This window comes from Daldinia decipiens (assembly GCF_022478715.1).
Source record: "Daldinia decipiens strain CBS 113046 unplaced genomic scaffold F4813scaffold_31, whole genome shotgun sequence".
Lineage (NCBI taxonomy): Eukaryota > Fungi > Ascomycota > Sordariomycetes > Xylariales > Hypoxylaceae > Daldinia > Daldinia decipiens.
The window spans coordinates 66,783-92,784 of record NW_026054574.1 but is presented as its reverse complement, the minus strand read 5'-3'; the positions used below and the strand labels follow the sequence as shown (position 1 = coordinate 92,784).

The 26,002-nt window shown below is 48.4% G+C and overlaps 12 protein-coding genes across 12 annotated transcripts; 6 read left to right on the top strand and 6 right to left on the bottom strand.

The window, feature by feature from the left end:
- Positions 1–163: 163 nt before the first annotated feature.
- Positions 164–1,346, top strand: F4813DRAFT_367969 (Mago nashi protein). The gene is made up of 5 exons (XM_049244239.1): positions 164–465; positions 533–570; positions 663–758; positions 865–1,016; positions 1,099–1,346. The coding sequence occupies exons 1-5, from the start codon at positions 428–430 to the stop codon at positions 1,240–1,242; spliced, it is 468 nt and encodes a 155-aa protein (XP_049097131.1). The 5' UTR covers positions 164–427; the 3' UTR covers positions 1,243–1,346.
- Positions 1,347–3,588, bottom strand: F4813DRAFT_367967 (vacuolar import and degradation protein-domain-containing protein). The gene is made up of 4 exons (XM_049244238.1): positions 2,638–3,588; positions 2,408–2,558; positions 1,898–2,255; positions 1,347–1,726 (listed from the first exon to the last, which is right to left on the bottom strand). The coding sequence occupies exons 1-4, from the start codon at positions 3,133–3,135 to the stop codon at positions 1,660–1,662; spliced, it is 1,074 nt and encodes a 357-aa protein (XP_049097130.1). The 5' UTR covers positions 3,136–3,588; the 3' UTR covers positions 1,347–1,659.
- A 1,228-nt stretch (positions 3,589–4,816) lies between these two features.
- F4813DRAFT_367963 (tRNA guanosine-2'-O-methyltransferase) lies at positions 4,817–6,920 on the bottom strand. Its single transcript, XM_049244237.1, has 4 exons — positions 6,511–6,920; positions 5,606–6,450; positions 5,345–5,550; positions 4,817–5,290 (listed from the first exon to the last, which is right to left on the bottom strand). Exons 1-4 carry the CDS (start codon positions 6,622–6,624, stop codon positions 5,106–5,108), a joined length of 1,350 nt encoding a protein of 449 aa, XP_049097129.1. The 5' UTR covers positions 6,625–6,920; the 3' UTR covers positions 4,817–5,105.
- On the top strand, positions 6,482–8,482 carry F4813DRAFT_183448 (ribonuclease P 40kDa subunit). The gene is made up of 7 exons (XM_049239339.1): positions 6,482–6,853; positions 7,110–7,237; positions 7,294–7,441; positions 7,497–7,559; positions 7,628–7,729; positions 7,788–7,913; positions 7,971–8,482. Exons 1-7 carry the CDS (start codon positions 6,793–6,795, stop codon positions 8,465–8,467), a joined length of 1,125 nt encoding a protein of 374 aa, XP_049097128.1. The 5' UTR covers positions 6,482–6,792; the 3' UTR covers positions 8,468–8,482.
- On the bottom strand, positions 8,226–9,582 carry F4813DRAFT_183381 (ankyrin repeat-containing protein). The gene has a single exon (XM_049239338.1). It carries the CDS (start codon positions 9,142–9,144, stop codon positions 8,497–8,499), a length of 648 nt encoding a protein of 215 aa, XP_049097127.1. The 5' UTR covers positions 9,145–9,582; the 3' UTR covers positions 8,226–8,496.
- A 355-nt stretch (positions 9,583–9,937) lies between these two features.
- Positions 9,938–12,316, top strand: F4813DRAFT_391876 (tRNA ligase; the record flags this gene model as incomplete). Its single annotated transcript, XM_049247223.1, has 1 exon — positions 9,938–12,316. The coding sequence occupies one exon, from the start codon at positions 9,938–9,940 to the stop codon at positions 12,314–12,316; it is 2,379 nt and encodes a 792-aa protein (XP_049097126.1).
- A 96-nt stretch (positions 12,317–12,412) lies between these two features.
- Positions 12,413–14,753, bottom strand: F4813DRAFT_367955 (anthranilate phosphoribosyltransferase). The gene is made up of 4 exons (XM_049244236.1): positions 14,452–14,753; positions 14,038–14,371; positions 12,822–13,954; positions 12,413–12,762 (listed from the first exon to the last, which is right to left on the bottom strand). The coding sequence occupies exons 2-3, from the start codon at positions 14,350–14,352 to the stop codon at positions 13,049–13,051; spliced, it is 1,221 nt and encodes a 406-aa protein (XP_049097125.1). The 5' UTR covers positions 14,353–14,371; positions 14,452–14,753; the 3' UTR covers positions 12,413–12,762; positions 12,822–13,048.
- A 95-nt stretch (positions 14,754–14,848) lies between these two features.
- F4813DRAFT_367952 (uncharacterized protein) lies at positions 14,849–16,357 on the top strand. Its single transcript, XM_049244235.1, has one exon. The coding sequence runs from the start codon at positions 14,981–14,983 to the stop codon at positions 16,007–16,009; it is 1,029 nt and encodes a 342-aa protein (XP_049097124.1). The 5' UTR covers positions 14,849–14,980; the 3' UTR covers positions 16,010–16,357.
- On the top strand, positions 16,343–17,622 carry F4813DRAFT_367945 (uncharacterized protein). The gene is made up of 4 exons (XM_049244234.1): positions 16,343–16,492; positions 16,582–17,041; positions 17,179–17,340; positions 17,398–17,622. Exons 2-4 carry the CDS (start codon positions 16,659–16,661, stop codon positions 17,450–17,452), a joined length of 600 nt encoding a protein of 199 aa, XP_049097123.1. The 5' UTR covers positions 16,343–16,492; positions 16,582–16,658; the 3' UTR covers positions 17,453–17,622.
- A 537-nt stretch (positions 17,623–18,159) lies between these two features.
- On the bottom strand, positions 18,160–19,039 carry F4813DRAFT_367944 (uncharacterized protein). Its single transcript, XM_049244233.1, has 3 exons — positions 18,862–19,039; positions 18,683–18,804; positions 18,160–18,617 (listed from the first exon to the last, which is right to left on the bottom strand). The coding sequence occupies exons 1-3, from the start codon at positions 18,948–18,950 to the stop codon at positions 18,196–18,198; spliced, it is 633 nt and encodes a 210-aa protein (XP_049097122.1). The 5' UTR covers positions 18,951–19,039; the 3' UTR covers positions 18,160–18,195.
- A 782-nt stretch (positions 19,040–19,821) lies between these two features.
- On the bottom strand, positions 19,822–21,444 carry F4813DRAFT_183002 (alpha/beta-hydrolase). Its single transcript, XM_049239336.1, has 2 exons — positions 20,252–21,444; positions 19,822–20,177 (listed from the first exon to the last, which is right to left on the bottom strand). The coding sequence occupies exons 1-2, from the start codon at positions 21,148–21,150 to the stop codon at positions 19,907–19,909; spliced, it is 1,170 nt and encodes a 389-aa protein (XP_049097121.1). The 5' UTR covers positions 21,151–21,444; the 3' UTR covers positions 19,822–19,906.
- Positions 21,445–22,088: 644 nt separating this feature from the next.
- Positions 22,089–23,158, top strand: F4813DRAFT_183020 (uncharacterized protein). Its single transcript, XM_049239337.1, has 2 exons — positions 22,089–22,842; positions 22,908–23,158. Exons 1-2 carry the CDS (start codon positions 22,301–22,303, stop codon positions 23,062–23,064), a joined length of 699 nt encoding a protein of 232 aa, XP_049097120.1. The 5' UTR covers positions 22,089–22,300; the 3' UTR covers positions 23,065–23,158.
- Positions 23,159–26,002: the final 2,844 nt, after the last annotated feature.

The window sequence follows — 26,002 nt, the reverse complement described above, 5'->3', positions numbered from 1 at the left end:
CGTTGAATTAAATAATCCGTAACCCGAACATTAGCCAGGTGAAGTCGTTTGATATGGGCCAGACTCAACTCAATTGTGGCTTACGCTCTTTTGTTAGGTACCTAAGTAGGTTACCTAGGTTAGGTACCTAACCTAATATCAGGTACCTAAGTACTTTATACATGTGCTTCTAGTTCCAACATTACCTAAAAGTTCCCCACGCACAGCTGTTCCCCTGCCCCGCCGAAACTTTCTAGAGCTGCACTGCCAAGCCATCGTCTAGCAAAGCCTCGTCGCAACATTAACAAGGCTAAATCTAGTAACACTTATTGGAACGCAGTACTACCGTCATTAAATCCAGCAAGCCGAATCCGAGACCAAGGATTGTATTTCTGTGCTCGTACAGCTTTCTTATTTACTATTTACAGCAACCAGATTGACTACCAATATGGCCTCCTCCGGCGAGCCTTTCTATATCCGATACTAGTACGTGCAATCTGCAAATTGACGCGAAGCTCGAAGCTTGAAGCTTGAAGCTAATTGACCCATACAGCTCAGGTCACTCCGGTCGTTTCGGCCATGAATTTCTAGGTACGCATACCCACGATTCCCCCACTCCTCGACCGCCCTCATTAACTACCCAGGTACCTACGAAAAGTAAACAGAAACTGACAATAGCATAGAGTTCGATATTCGAGTAGTAGGCGATGGTCGAAGCGCCGTGGCTCGATACGCAAACAACTCCAACTACAGGAACGACAGTCTAATCCGAAAAGAGAGTATGTCAGCACCTATTTCTTACTGCTCTCTCCAGCGAACTAACCGCCATCTCTGGAGCTAAGAACCCGAGGTAGAAATCAGACATAAGGCTAACGAGGAAAACAGTGTGCGTCAGTTCGTTGGTGGTAGATGAGATCAAGCGCATCGTCAAGTCGAGCGAGATCATGAAGGAAGACGACGCCAAGTGGCCACAGAAGAACAAGGATGGTAGGCAGGAATTGGAGATCCGCGTGGGCAACGATCACATATCATTCGAGGCGAGTAGATTCTCTTTCCGCCCCGTAGCTTGGCCTAGGCGCTATTGTAGAATGACGAGTGCTAATGCTAATAGTATCATAGACAGCTAAGATTGGTTCCCTAATCGACGTGACGGAATCGGCAGACCCCGAAGGACTACGGGTATTCTACTACCTGGTGCAGGATCTAAAGGCGCTCGTCTTCAGCTTGACATCACTCCATTTCAAGATCAAACCCATCTCGTAAAGAGCCAAGATAGATAAGGCGCACAGGTGCGAGTTTACGATCATCATTATGTATACATAGAGTAGTACGGCATTTCCCCCCCCCCCCCCCGAACCCCTTACAATATACCCCCTTGCCGCGAACATGTGAAATGCCGCAGCAATCCCGTCTGTCGTGAACGTGATGTGATACCTCCCTAAAAGAGACCAAAACCCAGACCGCTGCGCTGGACTATGCTCGGTGTCGAGTTCCGTACTCCTCCCCATTTGCGTTGCAGAAATTGAGATGCCAGTTTACACCATCCCGTATGATTTCCTTCGCCTGCCAAATATTACTTACTACTACTATTCGAGTGAGTGGTCGTTGCTATACGCTATTCTGACGTCCACATGTCGGGCATCTTCTTATCGTTCATCCCGTACGAAAAACCGTATACGGCTATCGAAATTCCACGGCGCCGAAGCACCCCCTGTCCTCTACGTGCTTAAGCTCCAGCTGCTGGAATCTATGATGGAAACCGGCCGTATTAGCAAGTGCTCTTATATTGGTGATATGGTAGACGCGGGGCAGAAGCAAAATAAAACACGGCATTTGATACAGATCAATGTGTACACGTAGGTGCATATGTAAAGCATAATAGGTATAAAACACGGCAGATACAGGGGGGAAAACATACTTCTCGCTCTTGGAGTGGAAATATATACCACTAATGCTTCCTTCCTTCTGGTTGAAGCAGATATAATAGAAGCCCTCGAAGCTAGCTCCATTAATAGTGCGGACACGATGGTCGGGAACGAGGAAGTGTTCTTTCCAGCGCATGAAAATGTTCTCTCGCTGAGCCAAGTTCGGAATGGTAACGGGTCCCTTGCGCACTTGTTTAGCGTATTGTCGGAATGCTGTGAATTTGCTCCAGTGGCTCAGATCGATTTTATCCGTTGCACCCCAGCCCGCGTGCTTTGTGATAAATTCGTACTTGCTGCCGATGATCTCGCCCTCGAAATACGTCGTCAACGTCGGGTTATCCGCAGTTAGGCCTGGACGTCGTACGTCATGTTAGCATATGTAGTCTTGGGTCCCGAAGTTGGAGGCGATGAGGGGGTGATGCGCCACACCGACTCGGTCGGTTTAAGAGCCCGACGAAACGGGATGAATTAGACACGAGTGGTAAATCAACTGGTTGACGTACCCTGGATCCTGAGAAACCCGCAGAGGAACGACTCCCTCAAGTCGACATATTTTATTTCGACTTGCACGTCGTATACTTGCCGTTCCGATTGTTGTGTGCCGTGGAATTTACTACCCGGCCGTAGGAAGGACGAGGGAGATGTCGGTATTATCTTGAACGACGTCAACATCAGTTCGTTACGGTAATGGGTATAGTTGCTTATTCCCCTCGCGAATAGGGGCCTAACTTACTCGAATGTTGGAATGGTCGTATCCCATCGAAGGCGCATAAGCGTCTCCCGGTTGCAACCGGCCGGGCATTACTCCGTATTCTAATTTCTCGCCGTCTGCGCCGATGGAAGTTACAATGTCGTAATTACCGCTCGATCGTTGCAGCCCTGATGGCGCATCTGTGTCACTTCTAGCTGATGCATCGTGGTCTGCATCGGTGGGCTTATGCGCTGATGTGGTCTGGGATAGGGTGTCGGAGCGGTCAGGAGAGTGTGCGGCGCGACTCATTAAATCCGGCCCGGGGGATTCCGTGGCGGATCGCGAGTCTGAAGTATCGTGTTGAATATTGTCTTGGATTGGTGCGCTGACGGGTTCAGGGGATGATGATGTTTCTGGACTATCGATATTCATCTCGAGTCCATCATCTTGATTTGATCGCCAACTTTCGGGGTCGGGACATGACGAACTATGTGTTCTCGAAGGGAGCTCGGGGGGCGGATTGCTAGACGGAGTAGGCATGACTTGTTACTGTTGAAGTTGACGTTTGTGTGATTTTGATGCGAGTTTTGCGTGGCGACTCTTTGACTCTCTCCTTAAGTTGAAATCTCTCGTAACAAGGCGAAGGGGCTCGTGCGTAAGGTTGGATGATGGACCCAAAAATGTATAAGTAAATTGTAGATTAATCCAAGTAAAAATAAAAAATAGAAAAAGGTAAGAAGCCTCGCCGAAAAGAAAAAGGAAGTATCTCGTGATGTCAATCAAGCAAAGTTAGGAGTTGGTTTAGTTGGTAGTGAGGAGGATTGGAGAGATGTCCTAAAAGTCGTAAGAACTAAAGCCGTACGTAAACTCGTGAAAGTCGGCTTAAACTTGTTGCAGGATTGCAGCATGTAGCAAAGGCGTATGGACAGTGCTACAGTGCCTAGGTCTGGGGGTGGAGAAAAATTAGGACCCAATAACTAGGGTGGACAGGGGGCGGTGAGCCTATTATTAGACCCGTAGTATAGCCTTTGGTCTTGGTCGGGGTGGTCTGGGTACCTTCACCGCATGAAGCGCGCATATGTAAGCTTTTCATGTAGCTTTTCATGTGTGCGACTGGGAACAGGACATAAGCACATGCAAGAGCTTAGAGACGACCGTACGATAATATTAATAGAATCCTTACAGAGCAGGATTCTAGAAGCCAGGAACAATATCACGCAACAGTCAGCAACAAGTTTTAAATGACGACGCGATAATCCTCAACCACTAAAGTTTTTGGAATAAGAACCTACCTACCTAGGTACACGCCGATAATACGGGAGTCATAATAGAACGCCTAAATACACGTATAGGTATACATTGTTATCAAAATTGAGAATCGGATATCAAATATGCCAATGTCAAACTCGCTACTCGAGACACAAATTGCATTCGCATCCGGGAAATATCGAATAGGAATGTTCACTCGAATTCTATGATGCTTTTTTTTTTCCTATGAGAATGCTGCCTCATGCGTGTCTTAGACATCATGTGCCATGTGCTGCATACACGTACACATCATGCATGCCGCGCAACACGGTAGGCTGCTTACTTTATCTAGGTATAAGTTCTGACGGCAACACTGGTGGCGTCGACTAAAGACTGTGTAGAGAAGCTTAATCAAACGGCGAAGCAGAGGTTGACAGAACTATAACTAGTCAGGCTTGTCTTGTAGCTTCTAGTTTGACATAACTATCCCTTCTACGATGACTCTCTTGCCAACTCCGAGTTACCGAGCTTGCAGCGCGTCGCGTGCTGGATATTCGGTTCTACAATACACGTATGTCGCCAACCTCCACCTAAGCAACCACGTGAAGACGCAAAACGAACCTTGATCGACGGACTGAGCGGGAGCAGTGGGTATGAGGGGAAAGTCTAGGCGACAAACATTGGGTACCTCATAATGTATTTTCCTGCACCGGGCTTAGCCTTGATGGGGGCTCCTAATTGCCAAATCAATAAATCACCGAATTTCTATCTTGGTTGTGAGCCTGGTGCTCGGTATAGAATTTGACACATTGGGTATTCTTAGGTACCTATTGCTGCTGTTGTTGGGTACATACATCCATCCATGGATGTATGTCCAAAGCTGAATATGAGAGTCAGAGAGGTATATGTACCTACGTACCTATATGCCCCCAAATATGGGGAAATTTACTTGGGAAATAGGGTTTGCGGCAGGTATGTACCTAACGATTAGCGCTATTATCAATCTTAACCTTTCTTGTACTGATACAAAATATACTAAGACATCGATTTTCGAATAACTTAAGGTTATCTGATATTTTAGACTTCATCTTGAACCTCAACTGCGCATACTTAATCCCCGCAATCAACTTTAGGATCACGTCGTATTTAAAGGATTCATCTTGTCAGCTTGGTACCAATCGCCAGCATAACGAGTATCCACTCTACCTCCTATCAAAAAGGAGGTATGAGAAGATCATCGAAGTAGGATCCCTATACTAAAATCACCCAGCCACGACATCCGCGCTCGCATCCTCTGATTTGAATCCCCTAAAATACGCTCGACGAAACGAATTTAAGTCGTCTGCAGTACGGCCATTCACCTGCTCTTCCCGCTTCCTTTGCGCCAACGCAGCCACGTCAACATCCGAATCCGGTAGACGGCGGTAAGTAATTAACCTTCGCGACCCTGAAGAACCTGTCAGTCGAGACACCCACAAAAGTGGATATATAGCAAGCATACATTTATTAAACACCTGCGAGCAAACGACCACGACGCTCAGGCGCGGGTGCGTTGGAATAGGAATTTCTTGCTCTTCGTCATTAGCCGACGGCATCCAGAAAGACAGACGACCGTTGTCCACTAAGGTATCCGAGGCAAAGTCCAGTATGTCATCTAACATAGCTGTAAAACTGTAGGGTCTCTTCGGAGGGACGAATGTCGGTTTTCTAATTTTCGTTAGCCAATTATTATTATCGGGTTTTCTGGGAACTCATAACTAACCGGTACGACCGCTTTCCCTTTTCCACGAGCCAGGCGTCCTTCTCCGGGTCTCTACACCCGAGAACTTTTAATCCCTCCCTCACGCCGTATGGCGGATCGCAGACGATGCCGTCGAGTATCTGCGCTCTTCGTACGGGGCTGTTGGTCAAGTCGCTAACGAAGACGCCACCGAGTAGACTTTCTAATCCGTACTGCCTAAAATTACCTTTTAAGCTCTTCTTCCCGCCTTCGCCCCTGACGCTACGACCGTCGATATCGCTTCCCAGGCCAAGGGCGCCAAAATGCGCGCATGCTATGGGAAAGCTGCCAGTCCCGACGAAGGGGTCGTAGAAGATCTTCCCTGGCGCGGCAAGGGATATGTTGGCCGTAACTAAAGCTAATTCCGAGTCCATAGATGTCGTGCTGATATATCCTCGCTTTTTGAGGTCGTAGGTTTTGATTAACTCGCGCACGCTATGGCCCACGAGACGACCGAAGTGTATCTTTAAGGGGTTAGGTAGGTTACGCGGCACGGAATCAAATTCCCACTGTTCGAATATTGTAAATTCCTGATCTGGAGACTTTAGAAGAATCAGTCCTTCAAAAGGAAGATAGGCAAAGGTATTTATGAGCGCCAATTTAGTCTTATCCGTTCGGGAGCCTTGGTAGGCGTCTATGTTAATCTTGAACGAGACATCTTTATATTTAGGCCATAAGTGAGCAGTGTCACGTTTGACGGCGGCGTGTAGCTCGTCATATTTCTCGGCAGTGCCCCAATGCTCGTGGATGGTTTGCGCCAATACCGAGCGTCTCAAAAGAGCTTTTGCAGCATCTTCAGACTCTAACCGGACTATGCAGAAAGGCGACTAAGAGAGTCTCGTGAGTATAGGGTCTCAAGTAAAACCAATCATGGCATAGATTATTACCTCGTCGCTATAAAAAATAACCTCTAGATCAAGGCCTTCGACGATAGCGAGTGACTGAATTTCCGGTAAACGAAAACTCTCATGAGACTGAGAGAAACGAATGAGGTATTCCATTGTGGACTGCGAGCCTGGGGCGTTTTGTAGTCGCTAAGGGCAGATTAACCTGTATATTTTTGCTTCGTCTCTACTTGCAAGCCACTCCATCTGAGGGTTATAAATCCTGCTCGACAGCTGCTACTCAAGTCATAAGGTAACGAACGAATCCGCGTGCGGGTTTCACAAATGCGAAAAGAGCTCACGGTAAAAGAGGGAGTGTTTCTAAGAGAAAATGGCCGAGTGCTTGGTATGGCGCTACTATTGATTTTTGCATGGCCCGCTTTAGTGCGATTTACTCATTCAGATTGTTTGACATGGTATTCTCTAAAACGTTGTAGTCCTATAAGAGAGATGATAATTAATTTTACGGTGGAGGGTTGGTTATTGTAACTTGAGAGTTCACGTTTCTGTTTCTGCCTCGATGTCTCAATATCTCAATATCTCAATATCTCAATACCATTTACGGGTTTAGTATTTGCACTAAACAATGTTTTCGTTTCCAGCGCCGAGCGTTTATCAATCCTCAAAATGCTTCGTCACATACGGAGTAATGGGCCATCCTGATCCCCAAAATTTACCAAGCAAGGGAAAGCCATGGAGTACGTTACTGTCGCAAGACTTCGTGCACAAAGTATGAATACCCGCGTCTACATGGCACTATTTCAGACACTTGCTGATATGATATAGGTGGATCTAATCCTCCCGGCGGAACTGGTGCATCTCGTCGAGGACAAGCTCACGGGTGATCCGAGTCGAGCACCTGTATTTTACAAGGTTATCATGACAGTTGGTCAAATCTTAGATGGTGATTTCTTCGCCGAATACATCAAGATAGGTAATTGGATTTCTAACTGTCACCTCACGAATGTCAAGGTTGACGTGATGACAAGGTAATATCCTGATGCTCTCGGAGGGAAGAATAGATTCCGAGAGTGTGTTTTTGCTGAAAGAAGGTATGCACATCTTGCGATCCGTTTGTAATGGCTATAATTCGCATATGACTAATACATAAACATTCTAGGCATACTCACGATGTATCTCGACAAAGAGACGTACGAGCGGGCCGGGCTTGTTGGAAAGCCATATGGAGTCAAGGGTAAACGAGGACTTAAACCGAGATGGAGTATGCTCAGCTTGATTACGTCCTGATCTTTGTCGCGACTGCTAATCAGCCCCTGAAGTTGTACAATTCGATCTTCGAAGCCCTTCGATGCTCCACGGCAAGAAGGGCTTTGACAGGTTGGCATATGCGTGTAAGAACGTTTTTAGCACACCCGTCACCTGGCTTTTTCATAATCTCTCCAAGAGTGAGTTATCTATATCGTTGTTTGGCTTTTGGTATTACTGATAGTCGTATGGCACAGCACCCACCCCTGATCCTCTCTCGCGGCATTATCCCGTCAAGTATACATCACATCCTAAGGTCTCTGGGGATATTTCTACGAAGCTACCGTCGTTGAAACCTCCGATCGCTATCCTATCGGGTCAAAGCCGGTTAGAACTGGATGAATTCGCTACGGACATATATGAGTGGCTGTCTCTGGTCCGACTTGATAGCCCACGAATCAAAATAGATGACAAGATCGACCCATATTTGTCCAATTACACCGTTCCCGGTGTTGCCGACGATCTTCAGGAGGGCAAGCTGTGCCGAGTTAGCTGGCAGGGTTTTATTCCGCCAAGTTGGACTCGGCAAACCTTGGCAGAAGTAATACTCGCTCTGCCAACCAAGTCGTGGTTCTCGCTAAGCACTACAACATTTTCGAGGGATATCGTAGGGGACAGCGCCGACTGTACCATTTTAAGACCACCTAACTCGCCAGGGGAGTTTCTTCTCTGGGATATCAGGAAACAGAATTGAGATACATCGTATTTCTAGCCGAGGAACAATTAGTCTTGTCTTGGGCGAACGTTGCGATCCGCGGGATTACGTTCCGTTATGGCATCTTGGATTAGTTGCCTGAGCTCAGCTTGGCCAGCGTCGGAGTGGAAGTCGTCCCGTTCGGCCAACTGTTCTATCCTTCTTCGAAACTCAGGATCAACTTCCAGTTCGGCCTCCTCCGCAGGTGTAATTGTGCTAACGGATATGCTGAGGCCCTCTGGTATAGGCGGCGCGGCGGTTATGTCCCCATTGGTCCCGTTCGACAGAGCTTGCGTGTGGCTGGCCTCTTCTTTGGTTTTTAGGTACTCGGCAACCTCTGGGAAATCACCCTCTTCAACCGTTTTCTGGAAAGCCGTATATCCTTCAGAGCTTTTGATCGTAATATCAGCCCCCAGCTCCTCAACTAGAACGCGAGCAGCTTCGACAGTTTCTACCACGAAGAGAGCCGTCTCCTCGTCGTCGTCGCGCAAGTTGACATCAACGTTAAACTCGCGAACTAGAGAACGAAGGAGGTCGAGGTGATTATAACTTGCCGCCGCGTGAATCAGGGAGTAGCCGTGAGCATCCTGTTCGGAAGCTAGATTAGGGTTCTCTCGAAGGAGAGGTAGTAGAGCTGGGCTGTTGTCGGCAGCTAAGAGGAACGGATTGGCAGACATGGCGACCAGGTTAGATACTCGGGAGTTGTTTGGTACTGGGTAAAAAGAAAAAAATCAGAAGTCCTAGTTTGCTATAGGTAATGACTCTAATAGGCCGTATGAAAAATCGGGATTAGAGTGGGTTACATAAGTTAGGTACCTAAGGATCGGTATGACGCATATGTATTGGCAAAATAAAATCCGAACCCCTCAGCCCCTCGCTAATAACCCCGCCATCCGTGTAAAATAGTTTTATACGCATTGACCGCCTTCCTTACAGTGTCAGTCAATGTTGATTTATTGATTTACATCGCTGATCTCCTAGGTAATGGCTCAGCGGCCAAAGATACCTGTTATGCCATTGTTACCTAAAGTTTCCAAGTTGGTAAAGATAGGCAGGCCGTTGCATCTGTGCGTATAAGTCTAAACGCAAAGTTTAAATATAGCAAAGGCGCATCTGGTAAAGAGGCGGTGTTTCTAAAAGTATCGGCATCTTTGACTCAGGCCGGCAACCAAGCAGTTCTCCTTTAGTTTCTTATATAACGTCTAGGTTAGGCACCTAATACACCCTTTATAGAGATTTTCTCAGCCCATTATTTGGGCTTGCTGGCCAATGAGACGCCATCGCAACATATCTCGACTTATCTGTACTTCTACAAAGTCGCTACCACGATTTACTCTACGTCCAGAGTTTCATAGGGTACAACCAACCTTTGCTCTTGTTGGGCGCACGGCTCGTTTTAGCGGAATACCCAAACTGGAATCATCATCTACCACTCATCAGCAGTCAACCCAATCAACCCAATCAACAACCATGGAGACCCCCAAAGTACCATATCGTGACCAAAATCCCCAGGAGGTATCAACTCTAATTCGCGGTCTAAGCAACAAGACCAATGCTGGTATCAAGGCAAAAAAGACTACGTACGAAGTTAAGGGTTCTCGTGATGGCATCACCGTCGACTCTTGGCGCATGCACGACTGGGACTACAAGAAACGAAATCTGCCTACTTATGCCAGGGGTCTCTTCACAACGAAGAACCGCCGAGGAGATTATGAGATTGCAGTCAGAGGTTATGACAAGTTCTTCAACGTCGGCGAGGTCTGGGAAACGAAGTGGGAAAATATCCTAACGAAAACCCAAGGCCCATACGAGTTAACCCTAAAGGAAAACGGCTGCATTATTTTCATCAGCGGTCTCGAAGACGGGACCCTTCTGATCTGCAGCAAACATTCTACCGGGGATCGCAGCGACGTCGAAGTAAGCCATTCCAGCGCTGGAGAGCGATGGGTGGACAAGCAGCTCGCCACCATCGGCAAGACTAGAGAAGAATTCGCCCAAGAACTGAGGCGAAGAAACGTGACCGCCGTGGCTGAGCTTTGCGACGACGAGTTTGAAGAGCACATTCTCGCCTACGGCCCCGAAAAGGCCGGCCTCTACCTTCACGGAATCAACGTCAATGTTCCCGACTTCGCGACATATTCTGGCGCTCTAGTCCAGCAGTTCGCCGACGAATGGGGATTTCGCAAAGTTAGCCTCGAGACTTTCGACGATGTCAACTCTGTCAAATCATTTTTAGAAGGAGTTGCCAAGTCGGGAGCGCATGAAGGCCGGGACGTCGAGGGGTTTGTCATTCGTTGCAAAATGTCCCCCAAGCCCGACGAGGTTCCATACTCGGACTGGTTTTTCAAATACAAGTTTGAGGAGCCATATCTGTTATACAGGCAGTGGCGAGAATGCACAAAGGCCCTAATCGCCGGCAAGCCTCCGAAGTTCAAGAAGCACGTCAAGATTACCGAAGAATACCTCTTATACGCGCGCAAGAGACTTGCTTCGGACCCTAAGCTGGCCAAGGCCTACAATCAGAACCACGGGATCATTGCCCTTCGCGACGATTTCTTGGCGTACAAGCATATGAAGGGCTCGGAAGCTGCTAATATCGAAAACGAATTCGGAAACGACGAGTCGGGATCCGTCTCCCGCGATGTCGTCCTAGTCCCCATCGCCACTATCGGCTGCGGCAAGACTACTGTTGGTATTGCCCTAACGCACCTGTTTGGCTGGGGTATCATACAAAACGACAACATACAAGGCAAGCAGAGACCTGTACAGATGGTAAAATCCGTCTTGTCGCTTCTCACCCAGCACCCCGTCGTCGTGGCAGATCGGAACAACTCGGAACGCCGGGAGCGAGAACAGATTATCAAGGACATCAAACTGCAACACAGAGAAGCGAGGCTCGTTGCTCTGAATTTTACCCACGGAGACATCGACGAGACCCGAAGAGTAACCAGGGAGCGAGTGCTGAAGCGAGGAGACAACCACCAGACCATCCGGGCCGCTTCGGACGAAGCTAAGGTTATCGGGATCATGGATAATTTTATACAAAGATTTCAGCCTTGCGATCCCGATCGTAGTCCCGACGACGGATTCGATTTCATCATCGATCTAGACCCTACCCAGGACAGCCGTGCTAACGTAGAGACGGTCGTCAGGGAGCTTCATCGGAAATTTCCGTCGTTGGTTACTAAAGTGCCCACCGACGAAGAAATAGACGAAGCCGTCAAGGCTGCTATCGAGAACTATAAGCCCGATCTGAGGCATGTCATCCCGGACCGAAGTAAAAAGCAAGATAAGAAGCAGCTTCAGCAGCCGCAACCTCGGAAGGAGAAACCGCTAGAGTATATGTCTATCTCTGTGCCCGCTCGAGATATCAATGTGGCTCTCGAGTCTGCCTTTAAGGGCGCAGATGCGCAGACGCAACGATTCTACAGACAATTACAGCAGACCCGCCGCGTCCAGGCGCTCTTCCACGTAACGCTGATGCACCGCGTAGCAGCTAAGGAGCACCCAGAATTATGGAAGAGGTATACAACGCTGCATGCGAGAAGCCAGAGCCAGGACGGGAAACTAGGGGAGTGCAATATCCAGCTGGAGCGCGTCGTATACGACGACCGTATCATGGCTATAGTTGTGCGCATTATCGACGAAGAGGAGAAGTGGACTTGCGTCAATAAGATACCGCACATAACGATCGGCACACGCGACGATAGCGTCAAACCCAAGGAGAGCAACGACCTACTCAAACGGTGGCTCGAGGTTGGCAGCGGAGCCGACACGGGCATCGGCGAGAGGATTATCGAGGGTAATACCACGGTCAAGGGAAGCGTCCGCGGCGTGCTGTCGAGGTAGGAAACTAGAGAGCAGCCATTATCTGAGCTACGAGATGCTCAGGTAAATCGGGGTAGAGGCAGCAAAAGAGGAGGCGGCGGCGGCAGGGGTCGAGGTCGAGGGCGAGGGCGAGGGCGAGGGCGAGGTAGGGGTGCCTAAAAGCGATAATATCGCAAAAAGCATTGTTCCGGAGTTGAGAAAAGAGTAATTATTCGCATGGTTTTATTGCGTCTCAGGATCGCAAGATCTGACCCTAGATATGTTGACGGCGGTTTTGTATGTATTAGGGCCGCCATCTGCTCAACAAGTAGCCTCTATCAATTGGCAGAATCCCCTTCTCATACCCAGGTATTTATTACCTTGCCGTGTCTTTAGTCTGGTTTACTTGATGTGATAGACGGGTTTATGCATACTGATATATGACCGATCTCACCCCTTATAGAACAGCCGTCGTCAATGATGTACTTCTGTCTCTTATCAGTAAATGCCACTGGCATTCAAAGGAACTTATATTGGTGATAGGTACCTATCCTTCTTGAATTAAATTCCCCTCATCTATACCTTTTCCCGTGCCAAGCTAATGTGATGACCTTTTCTATCCTTTCCCGATTTCACACCCGTCCCGTCGTAGACATTAATTACAGCTTACAGCTAGCATATACCTATGATTCCCCCGTTGTTTCTCTAGTATCGCAACTTAAAATAGAGAAAAGAAATAAAAACCAGCGTCTCTAATAAGAAACAGCACGAATCTTAAGCGGGTAGACTGTTCGTAACCTCAGCAAAAGCAGACCACTGCTTCCACGCCTCGCCACTCTCTATAGTCCATCGTGCGCGGCGTACACCCTCCTTCCAACGACCGCCTCCCGGCCCGCGTTCTCTAATAACCTTCCCGTCGTCACCCGATCCCATAGCGCTTTCGTCCGCCTCGCAGATCCCTGCAGCGACCAGGAACGCAGCTGTGTTGATTAACACAAACTCGAGGATCGGGTCGTTAGGTGGCAGTTCGTTGTTTAACAGGCGCCGCAGGATTTCGGCATTCTCGTGCGGCTCGCGACCGGGAGACACGGTACTCAGCGGGTGCGTGCTTAGCCCAAAATCGGCCGGCTCTAATGTAAAGTGTTCAATATCTATGGTCCCGCTGGCATGTTCTATCAACTGCCAGCATAGCGTGGGCCCTGCGCACGACACCTCGTCCAGCTGCTCTTTGCCGCATACGACGAGGCCCTTCTTGGCACCGGAAATACGTAGAGCCTCTGCAAACACGGGGCCCAAGTCATCGCGGGCAACACCCAACATACGGGCTTCGATAGCGTCGCCAAAGGGATTGCTTAAGGGCCCGAGGAGATTAAAAATGGTACGCCAGCCGAGTTCTTTGCGTACGGACGCGACGTGCTTCATGCCCGGGTGGAAAACAGGAGCGAACAGGAAAGCATAGTTGGTGCGCGCGTATACGTCGGTAATGGTAGAAGGGGTTATGCGGCTTAGCTGCGCGGGCAATGGTTGCATATTCATAAGTAAGTCGGCAGATCCGGATTTAGACGTCGAAGCACGGTTTCCGTGTTTGGCTAATAGAAGGAGAGAGGAGGCGAGGATAGAAGATGTGGTTGATATGTTGAAGGTATTGTGAGAGTCACCGCCCGTGCCAACTATGTCACACTATATCTGTTCATTAGATTTTGGCGGCTCAACTAATATTTGCTATAACAGTCGCAGTCGTTCGGAAACAGAAAAAGACTTACCAGTCCGCCATTATACTTGCCCTCAGGTCGCCGCCGTTTGTCAATAACTTTGTAAAGAGCATCAGAATCGATCTTGGCAGCGTGGCGGCGCATGGCTGCGGAGGCCTCGGCGAGGACATCGGCACGGCGGTCCCAGCCGGTGAAGTGCAGGGCCGTCAGCAGCGAGCCGGTCTGGACGGGACTAAGCTGGTTGGTGAAGATGAGAGCGAGGGCATCGGCAATTTCTTTAGCAGTCACATTCTCTTTAGCTGGATCGGGCCATAGGCGCTGAAGCAGCGGTCGGATATCCACGAAAGTTTGATCTTGCTCAGCCATAGCGTTATCGATCTTGAAGCTATTCGGTGATCCTTGTCTAAGCTTGGACTCTCTTATGCTTGGAGGGGTACGTTTGTTATAAGATGGACTAATTATTACCTCTCAATTGAAATAACGACCTGTAACTCTAAGGATTATGTACGTACCTACGTATAGAAACACAGAGAACACAGAAAAGAGTTAGAGGCCGAATTGAGTTGCAGAACCAAAGTTCCTTTGCTTGTGACTCAAAGTTGTTTGCGAGTTGATAAGTTTTGATAAGTTTAACACGGAATAGTATTGTACCTACCCCGCGAAATATGTACAATACCTATTGAGCCGTTCTATTTATACAGTATGCGCCATAGCGGGACTCTTCCGGCGGGACCCTTGGCGGCGATCTACCGCTTAGGTAATACACCTCATAGTGCTAGGTACCTAGGTAGGTACCTATCTTAGTTTTTTAGTGCAACTATAGGCCGCTAACGCCTTTTGAATTCAATTGGACCAATTTTTGAAGCTCTCGCCAATCTTCAATTCGGGGCAAAATCATACAAAAAAGGCGGCACCGCACCCGACGATACGGCAACGTCATCGCGGCTGTTAAAACTGTTAACACGTACGAGAACCCTCTAAGCCGTCATAAGAGATGCCGCCACGAATCAATTGCTCGGCGCGGAGCAGTGTCAGTCGAGCGATTCAAAGGACGACAACTTGTCAAAAGCCTACGGTTATCTTACTACAAAAATCGAGGGGCACATCTAGATGCTACGCGAGCGCCTCCGCTTCTCCTATGCCCGTCGGGGCCTTAAGACTTCCCGATAATTATATCCCGCCCACGCAGCCTCCGAGCGCACGACGACCCGACCAGCGGAAATCACAACTGCTCAGATCTTACACGGCTCTACTCCGTTCGGCACCCCTAATCCTATTCTTCCAACATAGCAACCTCACCGGGGTAGAATGGGCTGCTATCCGGCGAGAGCTGCGCGCGGCCCTTGCTAAGGTTCCAACACCCGCCGCCGAGCCCGGCGATAGCAGCAGTACACCACCTGTGGATATCTCATCGAGCATCGAGCTGCAGGTCCTTCGCACGCGTATCTTTAACATCGCTTTTAAAGTAGTCGAGTTCTTCGACGCCGACGCGCAGAAGTCCAAGCCGAATGCCTACACGCACGACCTGTCCTCCACGGCGTACGAGGCCATCAACCAGGCCGCCGCCGCCGTCGACGAGTCTTCGGTATATGCTCAGGTTGCCCCGCTGCTTGTCGGACCCGTCGCCGCCATCATCTTCCCGGCTGTGTCTCCGGCTCACCTCGCGGCCGTGCTATCAGTATTAGCACCTTCACCTCCGGCGTTCCCCGCGCCCTCGCGAAAGAAGAACCCGGGATACTACGATGCTACGGCGCAGAGCGGGCTGCAGAAGTTACTGTTGGTGGGCGGCCGTATAGAGGATCGGGTATTCGATCACGAGGGTGTCAGATGGGTCGGCGGCATCGAGGGCGGCGTCGATTCTCTGAGGGCGCAGCTTGTCGCCATGCTCCATAGCGCCGGGCTGGGTCTTACGACGGCGTTGGAAGGGCATGGTAAGGGATTGTGGCTTGCGCTGGAGGGCAGAAGGACGCAGCTTGAAGAGGAGGCCAATGGGGGTACTAAGAAGGAAGAGGCGACCGAATAGAGTATCAATCGGGCATGTGGTATTGCGCTACTGTATATTTATCGTATGCTGGCTTTCGGTGTCTAGGTATTTATAAAGTATCCTATCGCTTCAAGATGACGATGTTCTCTATTTAGTTGTATACGTCCTTAGACTACATGCCATGAATAGGTTAGTTGTCAAAATGAGGATTTACGTATATTAAAAGGGGATTCCACTCTGTATTAACTCAGTAAAATACCTTATACGGTTTGTCCATTATATTATGCCTAGGTAGTCGTCCCAGTACTTTTAGAAATGTGAATATCAGAATTAATTGCATATATCCCGCATAAATGCATATCGCATCCTATCCTTCGGTGTTCTATCTCCTTAGGCAGGTACCTGTGCCCCTGTTACACGTTTGGCCAGGGCCTAAACTTAATAAGATCTGCTGCAAGTCGCATTGCGTATTGCGTTCCGGCGTCTTGGAATCTTGGGTGACCTCGATCAACATTCCATTAGGTATGTACATCCAATATTATACATCTAAATATAACCCACCCAACGTCATTTCAACATTCAAGTATTCCACTTACCTAGATATTCAAAAGCCAGCCATTCCGTCTACTACTACTCCCCACTACAATTCTTCTTATATATCGAAACACCCCCGACAAAACCTACCGCGATGGATTTCGCTCCCTACCAATCCTCTCCCCCCGAAAACAGCCGACCCTTCTCCCCTCCTCGGTCCAACGCCGCGTCGCCGCGCGCCTCCTTTGATAAACGTCGGCCTTTCTCCCCTTCGCAGCAGCAGCAGCAGCAGCAGCAGCGCGGCTTTTCGTCCCCGCCGCCTTTGCAACATCCGCAACCTCAACGTTCGTGGCAGTCCTCTCTTCCCGGAGCTGGCGTCGGTAGCGGGTACGCGCCTGAGACCGGGGCGTACGTGAGCGAGTTCGACACTAGCCTCGGCATACGGTTGGATTATGAGGCTTGCCTAGCGTATCTTGCGCTGCCGCCTCTAGGCGCAATAATATTGCTGATAGTGGAGCGGAAGAGCGACTTTGTTAGGTGAGTTTATTCATTAGCTTAGTTGTGTCTAGCAAAGTAGATTTGCTAAGAGGACGACATGGTTCGAGGCTGTCTAGCAGGATCGACTAAATTCCGTGCGGACCTTTAGTTACTTTGCGTGCTAATATATTTCCTAGGTTCCACGCGTGGCAGTCTAGTCTGCTATTCACCGTCATTTTCATCGTGCATCTAATCTTCTCGTGGTCGAAATTCCTAAGCTGGGTCATATTCCTTGCGGATCTGGGCCTGATGGGGTGGCTAGCCCTGCGCGCATATCGGGATGCGGACACGTTAGATCGGTAGGAACTTAGCCCTCTCGATGTTTTCCAGTCGGGACGTATACTGATGTTTAACAGATTCGAAGTTCCTATTTTCGGCCAAATAGCGAGTCGAATACTCGACGACGAGTAAACCGCCCGTGTTAATTCACCTATGATTGGATCGGATTTCCGGGACTGATATAAAGTCGGGAGAAGGCTTTGTTTTGCTGTATAATATCGATTACTATTGCGCATGATGTATATACCCCAAGTGCCCGGAGCTGGCCTTTGTTTTAATACCAACTAATATCATCTGCTTGACTTGACCTTGACACGATGCTTATAGCACCTAAGATGATCCTATGTCAAATACGTACTCTAGAGCTTTGGAGGCTACTTGGTCGTCCCATAGGTTTAATCGGCTGATTTCATATTGGGAATATTAGAAATTCTAGCAGTCATTAATATGATACCGAGTCTAAGAACGGGTCGACCCAAGGTCCGTGTTAGTTGGAACAAGGCCGTTCCCAGTATTTCCCAGTCAAGACGAATCATCTTTTTATGCCCTTGAACTTGACAATTATCATAATCCTCTGCTTCAAAGTTTGACGAGTGAATCTTCACCGTAGAATTGCTAGATGGACTGGTGGTTTAGGCCAGTACTTGGGCAGCATTGATCGGCGAATTCATTACAGGATCAACGTGGTAAACATGAGCATTCTACGGAAGGTTTCGTCTTGATCGTCTAGTTACAGTAGACTACTTTATTGCATTCCGCAAGTATATCACTACTTGCCTTTGTTCAGATACGAAGACTGATAAAAAGGACTATCCGAGTCGGAATAAGACCATCCATAGAGGTAGGCAGTGCTTTTATTGGCAGAAGCTATAAACCTAAGGAAAGAACATTATCCATAACACGAAAAGTATCGTGCTCAAGCTGATTGTCAGGAGAACGCCGCCGAGATATGTCAATGCAGGCTGGAAGCCGCACGTAAGAACGTTGAGCACGTAGACGAAGAAGTCGTCTATGCTGCTACGCAGGCATTTATGGCCATACACGATATCGGGGTGCGTCTTGTAGCGGCTGCCTGCGAATGTCTTTTTGTGTTTGATTATCGGGGTTTGTGACGTGCTGTCGACGTCTGAAGCATCTGAATATGAGGATGAGGCAAGAGGAGAAGCTTTTGCCTTAAGGACCAAGAAACCACGGGGTGTGCTGGTGTTGCCTAGTCGTAACGAGATCGTGTCGTACGCGGCGGGAACGGTGAGGCGCGGGCTTGTCATCGATATGCTTGCCAAAGATGTAACAATTGCTGGAGAACATATTCCATTAATAAGGTAAATCGTTAGATATCAATATGAGAAGCTGCCAACTTACGCGATTGCATCTGCTGGGGAGGTTTGGTGCCCGTCAACGCCGGATGGCTTCGAATGGACACGTCTTGGTAGATGGCCTGACCATACGGATGACCTCCATCAAATCCCAACAAGGCGAGAACACTAAATGTTATCATTAGTTCATATAAGGCCATTATAGGCTTAGCAAAAGATACCTACCATGATTCGACGCGACATAGCCTCTGAGGGTGTCGCCCATGAAATGACTTGTTGACGAGGAGGGAGGTCGCTCGCGAGAGAGCCGCCATGATGTCAAGACCTACTCAGAACACAACAAAACTTGTCATTTTGCTGTGGTAGCCGAGTTTGATCTGCAACTGGTTTTGGTATGTTTGCAGTTTACCAAAGTGTTGTGGTATTGCAAGGAAAGGAAAGGAAGCTTGGAAGGTGTGCATGGAGAGGAAAGTACTCTGATATACTTAGGTACCCAGCCTAAGTATTTATCATATACATTAGGTACATACTTATACGCGAGTAAAAGGTATATACCTAGTACACGATAATTAAAAGAATTGGGCAAGTATCTAGAAGGTTGTTGGGCTGAGTGCGTGGAGATCGTGGAGATGGAGGCCTAGTAACTACTAGATATCGTTCGTACAACACTTTACGACGGGGCAAAACCAACATATCCCACTAGAAGAAGGCAAAATATGACTCTAACTGGGCCGTCTTCGTACCACTGAGCTTTAGGGAAGTTTTGTTAGCCTTAGTTCCGAGGTTGTCTGTATCTACATGAGAATCAGTCTGGCCGTTTGTCAATAAGCCTGAGCTCGGTGATACCGCACTGCCGTATTTTATTTTCTAGGTCTTATAATAACTCTAAGGAACTGGGCTGTTGCTTAAAGATATTACGAGGCCAACTATACCTCGTGAGACGGAACCTCAGCATGAACATATTATTATTTGTGTTGGATGCATTGGGATCGACATACTATAATATGAACGACAATGTGAAATTTATCATCCCCCTATGTTTCGATTCGAGATACCCTGTTTACGTTGTACGAGATAATTCACGACCAGAGTACTCTTAGTTCAAAGTTTCTTTAGATTTGGATTCTGATACTATATCCTTTATAATGGCATTGGCCGATTAATAGAAGCACCGCATTTATATCCACCTAGCCTACTAATTAGGTACGTATCATCCCCGAGGAACCTCGAGGAAGTATCATTTTCCTCGAGGAAACATTATTCTCCTCGATTATTCTCCTCGAAGAAGGTTTCCCGACTTTGCCATATCTGCAGGAGTAGCACCGGGAGTTGTCGGGTCTACCGGGGCCCCGATCGACAAGGCCTTTTCCATGAGCGGCGACATCACAGGAGGCTCCTCGACGATCCATCCGTCTTCCTCAGCCGCCGCCCAGCGCAAGGAATCGAGCATGATTTCGTTCCAGTGCTTGTGCGAGGGCAACCCCACAAAGGCGTAGAAAGCGTGAGGGAGACCCGGGAAGATATGGACTTTTGTCCGGACACTAAGAGAGGTTGAGGGTCAACATGGAGGAAAACGAAAAATTGCCGTTCGTAAGGAGATAGGAACGTTTCTTACCCGGCATTCTTCAACTTTTGCGCGTACCACAACCCTTCGTCTCGGATTGGGTCCCAGCCGGCAACTAAAACAGCCGTGTGCGGCGTGCCTCGCAAGTCCTCTTCGTCGATCAGCGCCGGACTCCAGGTCGGGTCAGATGGATCGACCTCGCTGCCCAGCATATCCATGAATAATTTCATACGCTGCCTCGGGATGACGGCAGCATCCGCGCACTGCTCAGGAGATGTCTTCTCCTTGTCAGCGAAGAGGTGGTAAGGAAACGCGTTGATGTTGACCAAGTTTGGAATGCCTAAGACCTGGCCGTGGACACGGCAAGGCGCGCCGGTTTCGCGTGCCCGCCGCACCTCGTTCTGCACTACGCACGCCGTGAGCGATCCGCCTGCGGAGATGCCGCCTACGACGATACGGGACGGGTCGACGCCGAGCTTCTCCGTATGCGTAGCCACCCACTCAAAGCCGTCGAGGGCGTCGTGCCACGGTGTCAACCCGCTCACATGCGGCGTGTGACGATAGCAGACATGGACGACGGTCATGGACAATGCGTGCGCCAGCCATGAGCAGTTGAAGAGCTCCGTGTCCAACGCGCCGAAGAAGTAACCGCCGCCGTGGAAAAACACATAGCCGGGAAGCGGCTTTGATCCTAACAAGATTGGCCGATAACTCCGCACGGTGATAGATTTTCCATCCCGAGTCGATACGACGTAATCCTCTGTGGTCACAAGATTACCGAGACCTGTGGTAGCGACGAGGGTCTTGGCGATTGTGGTACGCGCATGATTCGTCTTCTGCTGCAAAACCAACGGCGGCAGATGGTCGTCGCTCCGTGCCAGAAGCGCCGGGTTTGCCGCTGCGAAGGCGAGCCATTCTTTGCTGGGATTACCCCACTGACTGAAATCCATGATGATATGATATATAAATATTCTATGTATGCTGTATACTAGATAAAGTATAAAATCACAGCTCTCGTCTAGAATTTAAATAAGACTATACCGTGAATATGAACAAACGATTGGTTAACGGGCTGGGTTTGTAGAATTCGAGCGCGAGGAGAAGGCGGAGTATTATACGTTAACCTTCATCGGGATACGGTTGAGCCGAGTATTCGTAGCCGCGGCTACATGGCCCGGACGATATTTGTAATGGTAAAAACGTCCAAGATCAATAACGCGTAATCAAGTCTCCCGCCTGGCAGTCTGGCCGCGTGGACGTCTAGTTCGTTAAGACCGACGGCGTCAAGATGATGGCCAAACTCGCTCGAAGATATTCGATTTAAGAACGATATCAATTTGTTGTTACTTTGGTACCATCCTTCGGGAAATTTACCCTCTTAAAGCGACATCTACTCCTTCGGCGATACGTATATCAAGCGACAAAGTCTGATGATTTGCTAACCCCCACACGCCACAGTTCTTGAATGGACTTCCTGTTTCGGGCCTTTGAACGCGCGAAGACCGGTCGGTGTCTGTCGTCCGCGACGGGGGAGTTGAGCTATGGCGGTTTGTACGACATAGGATATGATTTTCGGGAGTTGGAATAGCAAGTTTTGAGATATAATTTCGTTGAGTATAATGTCAGAATCACACGGGCTAGCTGATAGCTGAATTCTAACAGGAAGGTATCTATGTAAGCTCTAAGCTCTAAGCTCCAAGCTCCAATCTTTAAAGACCTGGGGAACATTAGCTAAAGGTAAAAAGGTCTTTAACTAGCGCGGCCTTCTTATTCTTGGCATCGTATTATGTAGCCATTCAAACATTAAGAAACAGGACATCTATTGCGTAATCTTGAGCTAGCGTAAATATAAGTTAAGCATACATTAGTTAAGCATCTACCCAGATGTTGCATGTACGTTATATGTACGTACATAGTACAAAGGATGGGGGCTGAAAGCATATTGCGATGGTAATGAGGTCTTAGCAACATTCATACCTTAACACTATTTTCTCATTTGGTCGTTTTACATCGTTGCCTCGATTGGCCATGTAGCGAAACGAATAGCTTGTCATATAGTTTAGGAGGACTTTGGGTTTAAAACTACCTACTAATATCACGATGGGAAAAACAACCTCAGATCAGCTTCAATCTCAATACCAGCCAGATCTTAGACTATATCAGCCTCAGCAATGCTCTTCAGTTGGGTTTATCGGCCGGGAATGGCCAGCGAATAAGACTGTCCTAGTCGCTTTATCTATAACATCCTGCGCCATCGTGCTGGGCGTCTCGATTGCGCTCGCCGTCGATCCCGATATCCAAAGTTACATTGTTATCTGGACGGCCCCGCAGGCCGGCTCGGCTCTGCTCTGGTTCGGTATCGACCTCGCTGCCACATACGCGGGAAGAACAAATCACCGGCTAATCCACCCGGGCGCTCAAGCAGCAGTACATCTGTTGCTATGGATGGGCTTCTGCGTTGGGATTGGTCTGACGGCGTACGTCTTGTCGTGGGCGCTCGCCTCCGCCAGTTCGGACGATCGCGATGCTTATCCTGAATACTACGAATATTATCATGGTGATAGTAACGACTATTATGAGTATTATAGCAAATCCTACATCCGGTCAATGGAGGCCCTCGTAGCATTTCTAGCTCTTTTGATGTGAGTTCAACTTTCGATTTCTCCTGCCCGTTCACAATTGGTTACAATGCTAAGTTTGTACGTAGAATTATACATTTCCTCCTGTTTTGCTCAGCCTGTATAAAAGCCGCCCAGCGCAAAAAGACTAGCAGCAAGCCTGTCGCCATACCTCTTGAGAAATTAGGCCAGCTATCATCTGGAGGGAATGAGAAGGGTAACGGAGACTTAAACGACGCTATATAATTTGTTTAAATCCCGGGTACCTAGATGTTTATCGCTAGGGAAAGGCGTTGTGTGCCTATTAGTGAAATTAGCTATTTCCCGTGGCAAAATAGAATATTATATTTATACGAGATGGTAGTATAGTCTGGGTTCGAGGAAGGTTATGGATAAGTATTAGACATAACGTCATACTACTTCTCGAAACTCATTTAGCAACTACACATCCGTGTCCAAATACAAGTATCCCTTGTGGGTTTGTTCAAGATCGGCCAAGTACCTGACGAATCTACATAATTAATTTTCGACATTCTTAATAATCTAATACCGTATGTCAAAATTCTAAATGAGACATCTAGAACAAAGCCCATATTTAATAGTATGTATGCCACAAGGCTCCCGTAGTTAGGTTAGAATTCCCTGCGGAACAACGAAGTTATTTCCATGCTGCTTGGTTCCTCCTCATGATGCCGTATATAGTGTACGTATAAAAGCTAGGACGGGACAATATTAGGCTCACTCTAATGAGATAATAAGTCACCGTAGAACTTTATATTTGTGCCAGCCAGCATATGAGAAGCAAAATGTGAGACAGATAGTGTACTGAGACAATGCTCTTGGTGCTGGCCAATTGACTACCAACCCGCATCTCAGTGAGCAATAGGCCGTGTGATCTATCCCCGAGGAGGTTACCTAATAATCCAGGGAACTCAGTAACTATGATATTCTTCCGTAATGCCTATATTTTACGTTAGGCCGGCTTCGGGAATATTGGCATCGCATTGCCATGATCTACGTTGTTATCGGGCCTGTTGGCTATACGCTGTTCAACGTCCCTTAGTTGTCATGATGTTGGCGCTGCGACATGTGACTATGTAGTATTTCTACTGGGTTTCCGAGTTTGACATAAGCAGTGGCATTGCGGACCCTCTCGGTATGCTCTATTTATTCGAATGCTACCGCAGTGACGCCCGTGCCGATAATAGGCCGTTTGCGAACGTTCAAGTGTTTTGGAATGAGCATTGAGATTCGGTCCACAGACAAAACGAGACAAAATGAGACAAAATGAGACAAAATAAATCTCGTTACATTTTTATGTCTTCGAGATTAACCTCTCAAGTCTGGTTGGCAATATCCAGTCTAGATGCTACGAGACGTATTGGCATTGTCACGATAACACGCTGCAGATCGGAATTATCTGCTGCGAGGTTATGAGGTTATGCCAGTATTAATCGGAATTTAACCAGCCCAATAGTCTACGGACCGAATCGATGTCCAAGAGATAATTAACATGCTGCTCGGTGTATTCGATTCGGCCATAACATATCTACGCATAAGGGCTAAAGTGAGCTGGCCGGCCTATGTCAGGATGACGTGCAGTCGATGGCGGCAATACTATGGGGAAACTTGACATGTCGATATGAATTATCTACCTAGGTTACGTATGTCGAGCCGAGCTCGAAGGACCGGGAATTCCGTCCTGATCCCGAGCATGGAAGGCTTGTCTTCGACGCGGCTCGGCGGGCCGGTTTTCCATAAATGCTCGGCAAGCATCTGCGGTCTATCGTACAATGTTTCAGGCTTTTGGCTGAACTCTAGTTAGAGCTCTGGGGAGATGAAAAGGGTCGGACAGAGAATATTTGTGAATAGGGGACGAGCGTATCACCTAACCCTTGGAAGATCTGAGCCGGATCTGGGCCGTGTTCGCTACGCGCCCTAAGGGGGGCGTGCCTGGACATTGTGACGCACGACATCAAAAAGGCTAATGGACAGGTAAACATATGGCAAATCCCAGCAATAAGTCTTCGAGTTAAGATGCTGCACTTCTTAGTGGACCCGATTTCCTGTGCTGCCACACGGACGGGGATTTGTTGACGGCTGGCATCGTGGTTGAGCATCCTCTCTCCATTGCGGAAAGGATCGCTAAGCTTCGCTTAAGGGCGTGAGGTAGCCGAGTTGAAGGGGATAGAAGAGACGAGACGCCGCTCTCGGCCTCGGAATGAAACCCTACAAAAACATGGAATAAGAGGCGATGGTAATAATGAAAGTTGCGTCACGCACCTGCTTCGCGTCGGTATAGATTTTTCAGAGACGGTCGTCTGCAGGCGTTAGAATTACAAATTGCAGGATTCTCCTTGGGGTGTATAAGGGCGGTATTATAAGGGTCCTAACGTAAACTGCCCGACTACCTAGGTACCTATGTATGTAAAACCTCGGAGTTGGATGAGAAAAGCGGATAGGGCAATTCTTAACGAACGCCCACTAATTCATCTGCTTTTCGTAAACAATCGAGCGGCCAATGTTATTAGGGACGGACTTGGGCATCAAGAGGAAGTTTCTAATGCTACCGTGGGGACTCGAAAGGATCCACGGTTCTGCCGTTGCAGTCTGAATAAGCTATGCATAGTTTTAGAACTCGATACCCGAGAGTGGAAAACCAGCCGGTTAGATCGAGCATGGGGGGTGATCATACGGATCGACGCGGCTGTCTCCTCAATAGTAAGGAGATAAAAAAGAAAAGAGACGCGAAGCCGGGCTCCACCACAACAGGATACATTATGGAGAATGACCTCATGCCGAATCTTCAGTCGTCAGCGGTCAGCGATCAGTGAACGGCAGCGGGTAAACTTGAACATTGGGATTCCAAGCAAAGATGTTGAGGCCATCCCGTTCGTGCGAGGGTGAGAAGGGAAGACAATCCGGTTATTTGCCGAAGAATCCCACGCGTGGCTGCGCCCCAAATAGGCGTATCCCCTGTTGATCCGGGAGTGAAATTGAAAAAGACGAGCCTGGACAAGAGCCATAGTGGTGGTGGCGGTTTGCCTTACTTTTTACATAGTAGTTGTACGCGGCGAACAGCTGGTATGATGATGATGATGATGATGATATATGGACAATTGATATCGACTGCATGGATACGACAGCGCGCGTACATGCCGGAAATGTAAGGTGTATGAACGTA

What these genes read in the sequence shown, in the direction of transcription:
- F4813DRAFT_183002 (XM_049239336.1), bottom strand. Translation starts at nt 21,150, where the DNA reads ATGGATTTCAGTCAGTGGGGTAATCCCAGCAAAGAATGGCTCGCCTTC. An exon ending in CAAAAGTTGAAGAATGCCGG is followed by an intron (nt 20,178 to 20,251) that starts GTAAGAAACGTT and finishes AACCTCTCTTAG; the next exon opens with TGTCCGGACAAAAGTCCATA.
- F4813DRAFT_183020 (XM_049239337.1), top strand. Translation starts at nt 22,301, where the DNA reads ATGGGAAAAACAACCTCAGATCAGCTTCAATCTCAATACCAGCCAGAT. An exon ending in GCATTTCTAGCTCTTTTGAT is followed by an intron (nt 22,843 to 22,907) that starts GTGAGTTCAACT and finishes GTTTGTACGTAG; the next exon opens with AATTATACATTTCCTCCTGT.
- F4813DRAFT_183448 (XM_049239339.1), top strand. Translation starts at nt 6,793, where the DNA reads ATGCGAAAAGAGCTCACGGTAAAAGAGGGAGTGTTTCTAAGAGAAAAT. An exon ending in AGAAAATGGCCGAGTGCTTG is followed by an intron (nt 6,854 to 7,109) that starts GTATGGCGCTAC and finishes TTTCGTTTCCAG; the next exon opens with CGCCGAGCGTTTATCAATCC. An exon ending in CGCAAGACTTCGTGCACAAA is followed by an intron (nt 7,238 to 7,293) that starts GTATGAATACCC and finishes GATATGATATAG; the next exon opens with GTGGATCTAATCCTCCCGGC.
- F4813DRAFT_183381 (XM_049239338.1), bottom strand. Translation starts at nt 9,144, where the DNA reads ATGTCTGCCAATCCGTTCCTCTTAGCTGCCGACAACAGCCCAGCTCTA.
- F4813DRAFT_367945 (XM_049244234.1), top strand. Translation starts at nt 16,659, where the DNA reads ATGGATTTCGCTCCCTACCAATCCTCTCCCCCCGAAAACAGCCGACCC. An exon ending in CGGAAGAGCGACTTTGTTAG is followed by an intron (nt 17,042 to 17,178) that starts GTGAGTTTATTC and finishes TATATTTCCTAG; the next exon opens with GTTCCACGCGTGGCAGTCTA. An exon ending in GATGCGGACACGTTAGATCG is followed by an intron (nt 17,341 to 17,397) that starts GTAGGAACTTAG and finishes GATGTTTAACAG; the next exon opens with ATTCGAAGTTCCTATTTTCG.
- F4813DRAFT_367955 (XM_049244236.1), bottom strand. Translation starts at nt 14,352, where the DNA reads ATGGCTGAGCAAGATCAAACTTTCGTGGATATCCGACCGCTGCTTCAG. An exon ending in GCAAGTATAATGGCGGACTG is followed by an intron (nt 13,955 to 14,037) that starts GTAAGTCTTTTT and finishes GAACAGATATAG; the next exon opens with TGTGACATAGTTGGCACGGG.
- F4813DRAFT_367952 (XM_049244235.1), top strand. Translation starts at nt 14,981, where the DNA reads ATGCCGCCACGAATCAATTGCTCGGCGCGGAGCAGTGTCAGTCGAGCG.
- F4813DRAFT_367963 (XM_049244237.1), bottom strand. Translation starts at nt 6,624, where the DNA reads ATGGAATACCTCATTCGTTTCTCTCAGTCTCATGAGAGTTTTCGTTTA. An exon ending in TTATTTTTTATAGCGACGAG is followed by an intron (nt 6,451 to 6,510) that starts GTAATAATCTAT and finishes AGACTCTCTTAG; the next exon opens with TCGCCTTTCTGCATAGTCCG. An exon ending in CTCGCAGGTGTTTAATAAAT is followed by an intron (nt 5,291 to 5,344) that starts GTATGCTTGCTA and finishes CAGGTTCTTCAG; the next exon opens with GGTCGCGAAGGTTAATTACT.
- F4813DRAFT_367969 (XM_049244239.1), top strand. Translation starts at nt 428, where the DNA reads ATGGCCTCCTCCGGCGAGCCTTTCTATATCCGATACTA. An exon ending in CCTTTCTATATCCGATACTA is followed by an intron (nt 466 to 532) that starts GTACGTGCAATC and finishes TGACCCATACAG; the next exon opens with CTCAGGTCACTCCGGTCGTT. An exon ending in ACGATCACATATCATTCGAG is followed by an intron (nt 1,017 to 1,098) that starts GCGAGTAGATTC and finishes ATAGTATCATAG; the next exon opens with ACAGCTAAGATTGGTTCCCT.
- F4813DRAFT_367944 (XM_049244233.1), bottom strand. Translation starts at nt 18,950, where the DNA reads ATGGCGGCTCTCTCGCGAGCGACCTCCCTCCTCGTCAACAAGTCATTT. An exon ending in CTATGTCGCGTCGAATCATG is followed by an intron (nt 18,805 to 18,861) that starts GTAGGTATCTTT and finishes GATAACATTTAG; the next exon opens with TGTTCTCGCCTTGTTGGGAT. An exon ending in TCCCCAGCAGATGCAATCGC is followed by an intron (nt 18,618 to 18,682) that starts GTAAGTTGGCAG and finishes TATGTTCTCCAG; the next exon opens with CAATTGTTACATCTTTGGCA.
- F4813DRAFT_367967 (XM_049244238.1), bottom strand. Translation starts at nt 3,135, where the DNA reads ATGCCTACTCCGTCTAGCAATCCGCCCCCCGAGCTCCCTTCGAGAACA. An exon ending in ACGACCATTCCAACATTCGA is followed by an intron (nt 2,559 to 2,637) that starts GTAAGTTAGGCC and finishes ACGTCGTTCAAG; the next exon opens with ATAATACCGACATCTCCCTC. An exon ending in TTCCACTCCAAGAGCGAGAA is followed by an intron (nt 1,727 to 1,897) that starts GTATGTTTTCCC and finishes TTTCCATCATAG; the next exon opens with ATTCCAGCAGCTGGAGCTTA.